Raw genomic sequence first — 13,802 nt, 5'->3', positions numbered from 1 at the left:
TGGTGCATCCCCACATGTTAAAAAAATAACGAATCTGTTAAAATGTGGACTACATGGGAAATCGAAGTTGCAAAGGAACAATGAAAGAAAAATTATCCTGTTGCAAAATTGTGTGTGCTTTCATGTGCATAATTAAAGGCTGCATGCCTGAAGTCTTTAGATATTTGAGTGAGAAATTTACACATTTCGTCAAAAAACTACGTTACTTCAGAAGAAGCCGTTTCTCACAATAAATTTTACCACCAACATCTCTCCATTGCTCTTTATCAAGTACGTTTTTATGCTGATTTTTGTTTGAGTTAAATTTCCACGAGTTGCAGTGCACTTACGATGCCTCACTACCACAGGCACGGTCGTGGTCGCTCATTAGAACGCAATATCATTGTCGTGTCTTGCTGCGTGTGTTTAATATTGCTGCAGATTCTCTTGCGACACTGATATGAAGGGCGACTCGAATCTCGGTCACGTCGCCGGCTACTTAGTAATATGCCATTAATTGACAGTTATTAAATCCACAACCGCTTTGTCCTTCGAAAAAGCCAGATTTAATGCAGCTCGGTGTATGCTCTTTTTTTTCTTCTTTTTTTGTCATTAATTGTAAATCGGTGCCTTTCTAAACAATTTGTCAAAGCACACGTTTTTGGTTACGGTTCTAACGAAATGGCTGTGAAACTGACTGAACCTACAATCACAAGCCGTGGTTTTAGAAAGAGTCTAAAACTGGTACCTCTATATTTTGATAAGTCTGGATCAGGTTATTTCAGCTACGTGCTCTCGGTATCCGTTGTCTAGTATACCCTGCATGGTCTCATTAAAGTTCTGGTATACTACACCGGATATAATCTAACCCCGGGTAAACTCATTCACATCACGGCCTGGGGAAGCTTGCTCGTTACACAACCGGCTTGCATGCTCCTCCCAATCACCGACGGGCTGTGTTATGCTACGATTTACCCGTACATTAAAGGCATCAAACAATATTGGTATTATTAATGGGCACTATTGGTATTACTAACAATAATTATTGTAAGCATAAAACCTTACTTGGTAACGAGCAATGGAGAGCTGTTGATAGTATAACACATTGTGGGGAAAGCTCCCTCTGAAGTAGGAGGTAATTTCTCACTCATAATAATAAAATACTTCAGGTATGAAGCCATTTTAGGCATCTGAAAAAAAAAAAAAAAGTGTGCAAGCAAGGTGCTTTTTCTTTCATTATTATTTTGCAACTTCGTTGACCAATTGAGTCAACGTTTCCATTGTGGGAGGTATACAGCACTGTGAGAAACGTCACCCTTTGAAGTACGTAGTTTTTGAGAAAGAGATAATTTCTCACCCACTTCAGCTGAAGCCATTGCATCTGAAAACACACAAAGTTCTGCAACAAGGGTGTTTTTTTTTCAATCATTATTCTCTTGCAAATTCGATGACCAATTTAGTCCAAATTTTATCAGGTTTGTTGTTACTTTGTATGCATACGTTTGGATACATCAAGTATCAACAAATTTCAATTGAAGAATACTGGTCTTTGAGGGTTACCAAAGGTGACCAGTGCCTTTAAGCGCTTATGTACACGACGTTTCTAATTGATCGCGATAGTTTCGAAAATGCAACAGTAGTCACGATCGATTATAGTTTAGGCCAGGGCAGTTGGCTGCTGCCACATGCAGTAATTGTATTGAAAAATAATGACAGACTGCGTAACTCTGGACTGTATACGTCACTACACTTAGTGTAACAATTGAATCTGTCTACGTAAATCCATTATAAGCTGATTGAATATACGAAATGAAGGATGGGAGCACACTCTCAATTACTGTTTCAAAAGGGTGAAACAGTAATTAGTGTCGAATGTGTAGTGCTTCAACACTTATTATTGTTGTCAGTACAAACGCAACACCTACTGTTAAAGTCCAAAGCTACGCAACCTCGCGAAGTTACGTCTCAATCCACTACGGTGGCCCTAAAGGGACATTGCAGTCGGATTATCACCTGCGCATACATTTGCTATGTTGTGAACCTCGTTCTAAGTGTATTAGCGCATTTATATATATTTTTCCCTGTAGGCCCACTATTACATAAGACCTACGAATTTAACAGATGTTTCTATGTGATAGTGTAAACGTTTCATTGACCGCGCATTCATTTAAAATGGAGATTTGCAGTGAAATCCTACGTTTCATAAAAAAAAAATGCACGCTGCTGCCTGCAGACGACCAATCAAAACAAACACGAATGGCTTACGTCACTCCACATGTATCCAATTAAGTGATTGTATGGTTCTAAAACCCATACCTGTATTTATCTTTGTGGACAAAGACATGGTACCAGTCTAGTCTGCAGCCACTTAGCTATCCAAAGTCTCCCATTATATTACTGTTGTGTATACCTTTGCCATGCTGAATTCATAACTGGTGCCGATTTTCCTTCTTGAGTGTTCAGCGTGGGAACTGAAGATGATGTCATCGTAGTTTATCTTCCACACTTGCCTTCTCAGCTCTGCTTCGTATTTACGATTCCTGGCCAAAAAAAAAGAGAGACAAAATACTCGGTCTTAAGGTAAAACCATAGTTAATAACTATAATAGCGCATTTCACAATAAACGTGTATTAATTCATTTTACACTAGTGCCCTGGTCATTGGGCCAATAACGTCCCTTTAATCTGTTTCAGCTCCCTGGGAAGTATACAACCCGGGGGCAAACGTAGCGCTCTAAAAACTTTCTTCATACAAAATACTACCCTTGAAGGTACCCATATATACCCCCTGGGTGAAGAGAAGCAACTATAGTAAAGTATCACGACCGGGACTCGAACCCACACTCTGATAACTTTAAGTCGATGCTCTAAGCCACTCGGCCATGAAACCCCTATCAGAATTATATACGAATTATTTGGGCACTATTGCCATACGGTATACGGTTAGAAACAATCGGATATAGACAACAAAAGGCCCGGTCACACAGGCCCCGATAACGAGAACGATGACGAGAACGATAAAAATGCACGCCCTCGATTGGTTGAATGAGCGTGGGCGTATTCTGCGATGGAGCATTTCAACCAATCGAGGGCGTGCATTTTTATTGTTCTCGTTGTCGTTCTCGTTATCGGGGCATGTGTGACCGGGCCTTTAATCGTCGGTGTTTTTATACGATCTATCTAGAAAAGCAGGCACGTCAACACATTAAACGTTGCTTTGGCTATTTTTGCCCAGCCGTAAAACCACAGACTAGAATGTGTCCACACATGGCTTATTAAACTGGATATGCAATCGGCTCATTTATTTTGTGAGATTTGATTGTCGTTGTTAGGCAGCAAGCTGCTAGATTCATAACCATGTACGCCCGTTTTACGAGTTCCTTGTCAATAGAGAGAATTCAAGATCAATAAAATCAAATAAGTTTTGTGTTGGCAGAATGTAATGTTTCCTTACCACCCTTAGCAGTGTAAAGTTTGATTCTTTCCGGTATACGTGACAGCCATGGTGTCCAATTTCACACCGATTTTTTTTTTTTTTTAGTGACGGGTAGCATGCCTCATATGATACCATTTAACATCAATCGTGCAGTAACACTGGTAAGCATTTCAAATGAACGACTGTTCATGCAACACATAATTGTAACTTTATCGACTGTTACAAATGTATTGGGACAACCTCATGTTTCTAGTTCATGTGTGGCAAGCACCATTGTTTGGAGGTTTTATACGGCTTGCGAGCTCAGCTCACTTAATGAAGCATCCTTGGTTTTTGTTATCCAGCTTCCAATTTCATATAGCTGCTTCAGCCAAGTTTGCAAATATTGCTTGACACATATCTGCTTAGCAGTAAGGAGCAGGATACCAGTCACAAATTGTACATATGTCATGTGGTATTTTGGCCGGTAACCTTATTTTTGTAAGCATAATTTTGTTTGTGCTTAGCTAATTTGTTTTATATTAAAGCCTCTGTTTAAAATTGGGCCAAGGTTTTCCTAAGGTTTGCGAGTGATTACAGCTCACTTCACAAGGCATCCTTGGTTATATTACCAATGCAGGACCTGACGTCAATGATTGGGGGCGTAATTATTAACACAGTGTCTTTGTCCTATATTAAGCTTTGTTTGAATAATATTACTGGGTGCAGACAAATCAAACAAAAGGGGTAGTTTCAGTAAATAGATGAAACTATAAACCGAGGCCATTAAAGGGAAGGTACGTTTAGTAACCACTTATAAAATCAATGGCAATAAAACCTTCATTGGCAAGAAGTACAATAGCTTTTGAGAAGTGTAAAGCCGCGTTCGCACTGGACTTAATTTGTGCAAACTAACCGAGCCAATGGGTAACTTTACCAATTTTAAGTCCAGTGCGTACAGCCCAGGTAACGGTGGGAAAGTTTAATCCAGTGCGAACACGGCTAAAGGCTTTTTGAGAATCATTTTGTCTTCGAAGTAAATTGGTTATGGTATAATGTATCAGTTTACATCTCACCCACACGCTGAATTTGAGACGTTAGTGTTAGAAGCAAAAAAAAAATCTCAAAAGAAAAATACCACATTTTGAATTACAATTTTCACAGGTTACAGTTTGTCTGTAAACCTACATTTATTAATTGGGATTAAGAAAAAATGGACACTTGTCAAAGACCAGTTTTCCCACTTGGTGTATCTCAACATATGCATACAAATAGCAAACCTGTGAAAACTTGAGCTCAATTATTGGTTGTCGAAGTTGCGAGATAATAATGAAAGAACAAACACCTTTGTCACATGAAGTTGTGTGCTTTCAGGCGCTTGATTTCGAGACCTAAAATTCTAGATATGAGGTCTCGAAATCAAATTACTTCTACGTTCCTTCAGAGGGAGCCGTTTCTCACAATATTTGATACTATCAACACGCGTTACCAAGTAATATTTTATGCTAATAACTATTTTGAATAATTACCAATAGTGTCCACTGCCTTTAAATCAATCGAAGGATTCTAAAAACAAACGCTACCACCCTTTAAAACAAAATTTTACATACTAGGATAGATGTAGTGTATAGCTACACTTCGGACTAAAACAATCGAACGATTCTAAAAACTAAATGCATATACGTTCCTTTCAGGCAATTGATAACCACGGTTTGTATTAGCCCCCGTGTGAACGCAGATGGTTTACCTGTAGATGAATAATGCAACGATGCACGTGATGATGACGAAGGTGATGGACGAAACTATAATAATGGCGAGTTCAGGAGCTGTATAAAGGAAATAGAAACAAAATCAAATGAGTGTCAATGTAATGCAAACTCAGACAGAGGAATTCTAAGAACATTATTGAAACACTGATTCTTATAATTCTGCTATGGATTTTGATGCACCAATATCATAATTATAGCTAATTGTCAATGATGGACCATGTCGCAAATGCGGGGAGGGGGGCAATTCATGTTCTGAAACGTGTATTATTGTTTTCTTATCGGGATTTTTTTTTATTTTATTTTTTTCGTTGTTTCCATTTTATTTTATGAGACAAATTCCCAATATGCTGCAGCGGGAGTCCCATCACCCATTGATGCTCCAAATTCTTCGCGTTTAGAAGTAGAACCGACCCCAACATTTCCTAAAGAATTCCAAAGAATTCCGAAACACAATGAATGTACAATAGGAGAGGTCTAAAGAATTCCAAAGAATTCCGAAACACAATGAATGTACAATAGGAGAGGTCTAAATAATTCCAAAGAATTCCGAAACACAATGAATGTACAATAGGAGAGGTCTAAATAATTCCAAAGAATTCCGAAACACAATGAATGTACAATAGGAGAGGTCTAAATAATTCCAAAGAATTCCAAAACACAATGAATATACAATAGGAGAGGGGGGAGTGTACATAGGTACACCTTGTCACATATTGAGCACCTAGCGTCTCTTTAAACCAAAAGGTACACGGTTTTTATAAGGACCCTTTAGGGCCATAGACATTCAGCAATTGTGTGTATGTATTGTGTGTGGGTTTTTTTCAAGATGATTTTCTTGTGAACGGAATTCGGCAAACTCTAAACACCAAGCTGGCAACTCTGCCAATCTCTCTCCTACAAGCATCCTGTAAACGTCTTTTCAGCCAATCTGTATTTCCTACATGTCTGAATCCGTTCACTATGATTGATATGTTCTGGAATGCTTCAGGTTGGTTTTTGAAATAATCAATTTTTAGATACACAGCAATTTCACCAGCTGCTCCCTCTTTGTTCTGATCGCCAGTGTCGTCTGTAATGGGCGGGAAAAAGTCCAACACTCTCCCGCCCGGATGCAATATTTTCTGTTAGTAAAACGAGGGAAGGAAAACCCGGTCTCAAGGACGGAAATGCTACTGTCAACAATGTGGTACAGTGGAGCTGATTATGTGGTGTTGCTGAAAAATTGGTATTTTCTTCAGTGTCGCAAGACTCCAAGCGTTGTTTGTACAGGTAAGCCTATGCACCATGTCAATATTTGGAAGAGGTTGGTTTTATGGTCTTCAAGAACTCTGTGACAGTAACCTTGATGTTGAAACGATTTCCTAGTTCATCATTGGTGAACCGGGAAATAGTTATTTATTCACACGTTTCGCTTTGGTGAAATATATGAACAAGGAACTTTTATTGCCACACTAAGATTACATGGCGTGTTTATTATAAACTAATTATGTGGTATCTGCGGGAGTGGCGCAAGATTCAAGGCATACTTGAGAGGCCTCTATGGTATTGTCATCATTAGTGAACCGGGAGCCGATGTATTTACTTATTATGTTCCGATGCAATGTATCGAAACGGTGCAATGTGACGATTTCCCAGTTCATCTTTAGTGAAATAAGAGATAGTTTTTTGTTCACATGTATAGAGGCAAGGTATCGTAATTGTGTAATGTGAAGATTTCCCAGTTCGTCATTCGTGAACCGGGAGCTGAGTTATTTATTCACATGTACCGATGCAATGAATCGCAATGGTGCAATGTGACGATTTCCCAGGTCATCGTTAGTGAACCGGGAGCTGAGTTATTTATTCCCTTCTACAGAGGCAAGGTATCGTAATGTTAATGTAGCTATAACTTTATTGCCACACTAATTCTAAACTGTTGTCCATGGTGGAAACCTCCAACATAGAAGAGGTTAACACATACTGCCATACAACCTAATAACAGCACTTTTATAAGGGTATTGAGTCTTGTGCGTTTTATGACAAGGGACCCCACAAGGAAGTAGAATAACAATAGCAGGACCCCACAAACCCGGGATCCGTACGGCTGGCGAATAGTGACACTTACTTGTGAGTCCCTCCGGGCAGAATTCGCTGCTCCAACCGCAGTCGGGGCCGTTTGCTGGTGGTTTCGTGCCCCCTCCCGGCCAATAGATCGTCCTGTTGATGTCCTTGTATTGTGGGTTACTAAAATCGAATGACATCAAATATTTAATTGTTTAGTTTAACCGTTTTATGTTTAGCAATTATTAACAGCTGATTGGAAACTCGAGTAGGAAGCCATTAATAATTTATGTGACTTTCATTCGCCGTATAATTGTGGTATTAAAAATGACAAATGTCTATTTTTATGGCGATAGGTCAGGTTTTTTAGTAGTGGCATCTTGCCTTGCCTTCCACATCTAGAACTTACCCTGCTCAAATCCCAAATGGTGGCATTACATGGACTGGGTTTTCAGTCTGATTGCGTGTGTTTTCCCTATACAAAAATAACCTCTTGGGTTTTACCTTTCACATCTAAAAAAGGAAACTTCCTTCATTGTCATCTTTCTGTTTGGTTCCTGTGGGTAATTAAGTTCTCTTTTTTTCTGCGTGTACTTGGCTTAAAAACCAGAAGTAATAATGAACTTTAATGAAAATACAGACACGGATCAGAAACAGATTAATATGAGCCTTTCGGGGACGATAGGTGGCAGCAGAATTACCGGGTAAATCCATTGTTTTCAGAATTATGCGCATTTTCAGAACTACGTAAACAATGTAAATTTACCTGGTAAGTCTGTTGCCACCTAGCGTTTTTTTTTTTTTTTTTTTTTTTTTTTTGTGGGGGGGGGGTGAACAACACCGTTAGTATTGTACAGGATGGTATAAAATGATCACAAATATCAATATTTAATTTAGTCCGAAAGCTTACTGACTAAAAAAGTTCATCTAGAAGCTTTTGTTTCCTTTATTGAAAAAATAGCTCCTTCTGAAAGGAAGTAATTTTCAAGAAAACTGTATCTGCAAACTAGAAAAGGCCGCAACACCTGTTGCGCTTGTTGTACCAACAATAAATACAAAGCTTAAATCCTGGAAATTGTCCCCCGATTTTCTTGTGACTCTTCTTTAAACCCACATCTTCAGAGACCACAACAAAACAAAACTGTTATCGGCTCTAACCATCCCGTATAACACGTATAGGCTTCAACATTACACGCGATTCAGACTTTCGACTCGTTAAAGATAACCATAATATGACTTCCAAATTCCACAAATAAATTCATGGGTTTCTTCATTACAGTTTGTTACTGCAGACGCAGTAAGCATTGTGAAAAATGAAGTATCATTTGTACCAAAATGCAAGTTGCCGGCCGGACGTCATTACTAAATAATTGTGGGCGCCATTAGTCTATCACGATACATTATACTTTGGTGATTTGATAATCGAGCAATAAACCGCGGCAGTGCAATTTCCCCTCGGCTAAATGAGCACAATGGTCACGGGCCGCTTTGCGTTTTTTAGCAAAAGGCCGAAGACCCCTTGATGTTATTGAACGTTTTTAATGAGCGCATGACACACAGCAGTAGTTGCGTGATTCCATGCGCTTTTTTAATATTAATATCTAAGTCTTACATGGCCCACATATCTACCAACAAGGTACTGAAGGCGCTTAGTAGAAAGATGGGTTATTGAAGTTATGAATTTTTAGACCCAAGCAGCACCGTTCAAAGGTTAACAAGGTGCTACGGCGCATTCAGCAGCCACAGCTAGGAACACCGGGGCGAACCCCTTCTCTTTTCGATACGTGCACTGGGTTCTTTTACGTGCGTTACACAACACACGGGACCAACGGCTTTACGTCCCATCCGAAGATGAGCATACAGAACAGAATACAAGAGGAACAGAAATTGTGCACTGGGTCCATATTTAAACAAAATGTTTCACAAAATACTAAGCAGGCGTCTTTTCAAATTACTTCTGAACTGTTCGTATATGTCCCTGTTTCTTATGTATCCAGGCAAGCTATTCCATAGAACAGTAGCTGCATGTGAAAAAGACCTTTCACCCTATAATTTTGTGGAACACAAAACAAAGATTGTTTACTGGAGCGTAGCATTGTTGTTGGTTTATACTACCGTGTCAACAATTCAGTGAGGTTTAACGGAGCAAACTGATAGGTTAAAAAGGTAATTTCTTAAAGCAAAGAAGTAAACAAAAAAAACACTCGTTTTGTCCGCCATACCACTCCTGCAAAGAGCCATTGTCCGCCATACCACTCCTGCAAAGAGCCATATTGCGGGTATTTTCAACTCGATTTAGGGTGAAGTTCGTTCCACATTCACTCAGAAAGAGTGACACAGTTTCACTCTCACAAGAGCGAGACTAACGCAACTCGGATAAGAGAGTGAAATGTTCACTCTCTTACATTGAGAGAGTACTTTAAACCTGGATACGGGACTGGGTAGGTATAGCCAGTGTAAATGCCTTATGAATGAGGACACTAAATTCATTTTTATTTTGTGGTGTTGCAAGTTATTCAGAAACACTGTTGTGTTGGCTAACTCTTTGTATGCCAAGCTTCGTCTACCTTGCCTTATGTATAAACGGCCACCACTCAAAAGATGCAAGCTAGTGTACCAGTGAATAATTCATGAAAGCACCAAGCCGTCAATTAATCCTGACAGTAATTTACTCAGCGCAATCATTCTTCCTTTTCTTCGACCTTTACCTTTTCTTCTAACCCCACAGTGTATAATTGGTATGCATGATGACTAGGAAGACGCCGTGCATGTCATTAATCCGAATCTCCATTTTCTTAAAACAATCAACCATAATCAATCCACTTGTGGATTTCCATTTAATTAATTTATTCAGAGTTTTCAATCAGCGGGGGAAATCAAAGCATTGCCCCAGCGGTATCCATGGACGAAAAAAGACCACACCAATGACGCAGTTCGTTCTTCGGGAAGACGTATAGTCAATTTCCAAGTGATTGAATATAACCACTATTGGACCTCGCAATATGCCCTACTCAACCTCATCATTCTGCTGCCTGTTTCTCATGAGAAAACTATAAGCTGGGGTTGTCACTATAAGGTTTGTACAGTAGAATATCTAGAGAAAATTGGCAATACATGGGTTACCACTCAATAAATTTGTTCTAGCTGGACGCGTGTACTCGCCTTTTTTTGTTATTCACGGTCGAGTTCATTATTACGAGAGTATTCCATGGCCAGCCTCTGCATGTACCTGATGCTGCTTTGTAATCGCATTTCTTCGGCTACGGCTAGGCAGCAATGACAACTTTGGACAATAACACATTTCGACGATTCAAAAACAGCCACAGCTGAAGCCATTAATTCAAACTCGGCCTAATTCAAACATGGCCTAATACAAACTCGCTGCAATTATGCTTCAGTGAAAACGAAAAAATCTATACGTTATGTTACTCGGTTATTTTATATAAAGACAATAGACACTATTAATAATTGTCAAAAACCAGACTTCTTACTAGGTGTATCTCAACATATGCATAAAATAACAAACCTGTGAAAATTTGAGCTCAGTTGGTGGTCGAAGTTGCGAGATAATGAAAGAAAAAACACCCTTGTCACACGAAGTTCTGTGCTTTCATATGCTTGATTTCGAGACCTCACATTCTAAATCTGAGGTCTCGAAATCAAATTCGCTGAAAACTACTTCTTTCTCGAAAACTACACTACTTCAGAGGGAGCCGTTTCTCACAATGTTTTCTACTATCAACTTCTCCCCATTACTCGTTACCAAGTTAGGTTTTATGATAATAATTGTTTTGGGGTATATGCCAATAGTGTCCACTGCATAAGCAATAGTAAAGTGCTTTACGCAAAGGTAGTTTAATATGATTGGTTAAAGGCACGGAACATTATTGGTAACTACTCATCATTGTTAGCATAAAAAACATACTTGGCAACAAGCAATGTAGAGCTGTTGATAGTATACAACATTGTGAGAAACGGATCGCTCTGAAGTAAAGTAATGTTCGAGAAAGAAGTAATTTTCCACAAATTTCATTTCGAGAGCTGTTTCTCACAATGTTTTATGCTATCAACCTCTTCCCATTACTCGTTACCAAATAAGGTTTTGTAGTAATGATTGTTTTGAGTTATTACCAGTATAGTGTACACTGCCTTTAATCTTTCATATTTTCATTCCATTCTGAACCAATTATTTGTACTCTTTTCAATAAGCAACATTAGTGACAGTAAAACAAAAGCTATCATTGTCTACCTTGCAAGCAGACGGCAATGGTCAACTTAATGGTCAACCGATAATTGAGAAAAGCACGTCAAGCCGTTTCATACAGCTAATAAAAGGCATGGGTTGGTTGCGACATAAGGAAGCCGAAAAGTACCCAAAAGTTCATTTGCATCCGCTGCAATACTCCTCAACAACCTTAGTTGCTTGGTAGCTATTTGCTTGGTTCATGTGATCCAAACACATGGAGTTATAATGTAATAATTATAACTATAAGGAGTGCTCATAATACCCACTCGCGAATACAATGTCCCATAGGTTCGAATCCCTAAGGGGGAAATTCAATACAAACTCAATACAAACTCTTTATGTGTTTATGTGTTTAAAGCAATTTGAGAAATGCTTCACATCGAAGTAACGTGGTTATGTAAAAAAGGTGTTAGGTTGTTATGCCCTCAAGTTCGCCATTATCCGAAACTGAGAATCAGAGTGTGTATTAAAATGAGGGATTTTAATCCCTAATTCTTCGTGGACATAACCACTCAAAAAAATTCGGCGATATCTAAAAAAAAAAAAAAAAAAAAATACATGACCCCCTTTTAAAATGAATTTTTTTTATGTGAGTGTTATGGTTTACATCTTACATAGTTAATTCCTAGTTTAATATTTGTTATTTGTTTTTTGCTTTAGCACTATATTAATTTTGTTTACTTATGTAATGCGCTTTTGATGTTGTTATACATTTCTATGTAATGATTAATTCTCATAATTGATCTGCTTTCCAACACGTAATAAAGGTATTCATTAATTAATTGAAATGAATTAAACTTATATGATTGAAAAGATAGAAGGGTTACAACTTCAAGGCATATACTTTGCCTTTAAGGTCCTAAACACACAAATAATATCATTGACAAGTTTTAGGAAATTAACAACTAACAGTGAATGATTGTGGGGAACCTGACCATTTCTCATGTCCATCATCCACGCCTGTCACATTTATCTTGTAAATTTTCCTTTGCATTATGCTGAAGGTTCTGTACGTGTTTCGTTTAAAAAAAACAGCATCATCTGTCAAAATAACGCTACAATTTCTGCCAGCGAAAAAATCGTGACATGCGACTTTAATTAAAAATAGGCGGTCTGAGGTGAATTTCACAAAGAACTAAATATTGATCTTAAGTTTGTATCGATTTTAATATTGATCCGAAATGTGTGATGTCACAACACAAATCCCTATGATGATATTGACAACTCGTCTTGAGATGGAATTGGGCCATGTCCAGATTAGAAACAGTGGCCGAGGCTAGATGTCATCATTGACATGCGTTGAAGCAATCGGCCGCCCTTATAGGCGATAGCAACACCTTTAAAGGCACTGGACACCTTTGGTAATTTGTCAAAGACCAGTATTCACACTTGGTGTATACCAACATATGCATAAAAATAGCAAATCTGTTATTTATTTTACTCAATATTGGTCATCGAGTTGCAAGAAAATAATGAATTAAGAAAAAAAAAACTTGTAGCACAAAACAATGTGTGCGCTTTTAAAACCTGCCTAAAAACGGCTTCAGGTCGGAAGTATTTTGATATTTTATTAAGAAATTACCTCCTTCTAAAAGACTATGTTACTTCAGAGTGCGCCGTTTTCACAATAATGTGTACCAACAGCTCTCCATTGATCATTATACCAACTAACTGGTTGTGCTAACCATTTGTTTTCAGTAATTACTGACACTGTCCAGTGCCTTTAAGCAGCGGCCGCAGTCACCGCTTCTTGAAATCGGGCCATGTGCATTTTGATTAGAATATAGTGCGCTTCGTGCACATAGCTGCAGGCATGTTTCAAGCTACACCTGCGTTAATGTATCTTGCATGTTAAATGGTATACGTTTGCTAATCACTCTAAAATTAATTGCAGTACACAAATTGCTTTGTTAATTGCTCTGAAAAATAAATTGCAATAAAGACTGGGTGGAAGTTCAGTTGCTATCGATATTGGGCAGAATTTTGCGTTGAAGTAATGCGGTTATGGAAAGAAACATATATCACTGCAGGTTTTATCCCCAACATTTTGAGCTATGGAAAAGGTTACTGTGAGTCAGATTGTGCAATTCCCATTACGGACTATACGTTTTTCGTGGACATAATCTGGAGTTTTGGTGATACCGCATGAACATAAACGCGTCCACCTTTTGAAATTGAATTGGCACCAGGTTTTATTCAATATCTTTATTTTCATATTATCAAAACAGCCAAATAGTTCCAAACACCAAATTTAACATGTACTTTGCCGCTTTATACGGTAGAGGTGAAACATCTTTTACAATGTAAAATATTTATCCAAGCGAAGAGGACATGCATAATTGATGGTGTCCAGT

General features: G+C 38.4%; 1 protein-coding gene across 1 annotated transcript in view; it reads right to left on the bottom strand.

Annotated features, from left to right (window-relative positions):
• The window catches only part of LOC117288159 (atrial natriuretic peptide receptor 1-like), a 62,243-nt gene that overhangs the window by 26,675 nt on the left and 21,766 nt on the right, over positions 1-13,802 (bottom strand). Inside the window, exons 6-8 of the mRNA XM_033768880.1 lie at positions 7,267-7,385; positions 5,141-5,219; positions 2,390-2,519 (exon numbers count right to left, since the gene is read on the bottom strand). Of these exons, the coding sequence (XP_033624771.1) occupies positions 2,390-2,519; positions 5,141-5,219; positions 7,267-7,385 (328 nt within the window). The remainder of the gene's footprint in view (positions 1-2,389; positions 2,520-5,140; positions 5,220-7,266; positions 7,386-13,802) is intronic.

This window comes from Asterias rubens, chromosome 3 (assembly GCF_902459465.1).
Source record: "Asterias rubens chromosome 3, eAstRub1.3, whole genome shotgun sequence".
NCBI lineage: Eukaryota > Metazoa > Echinodermata > Asteroidea > Forcipulatida > Asteriidae > Asterias > Asterias rubens.
The sequence above is the reverse complement of the archived record's forward strand: the minus strand, read 5'-3'. Positions and strand labels throughout refer to the sequence as shown.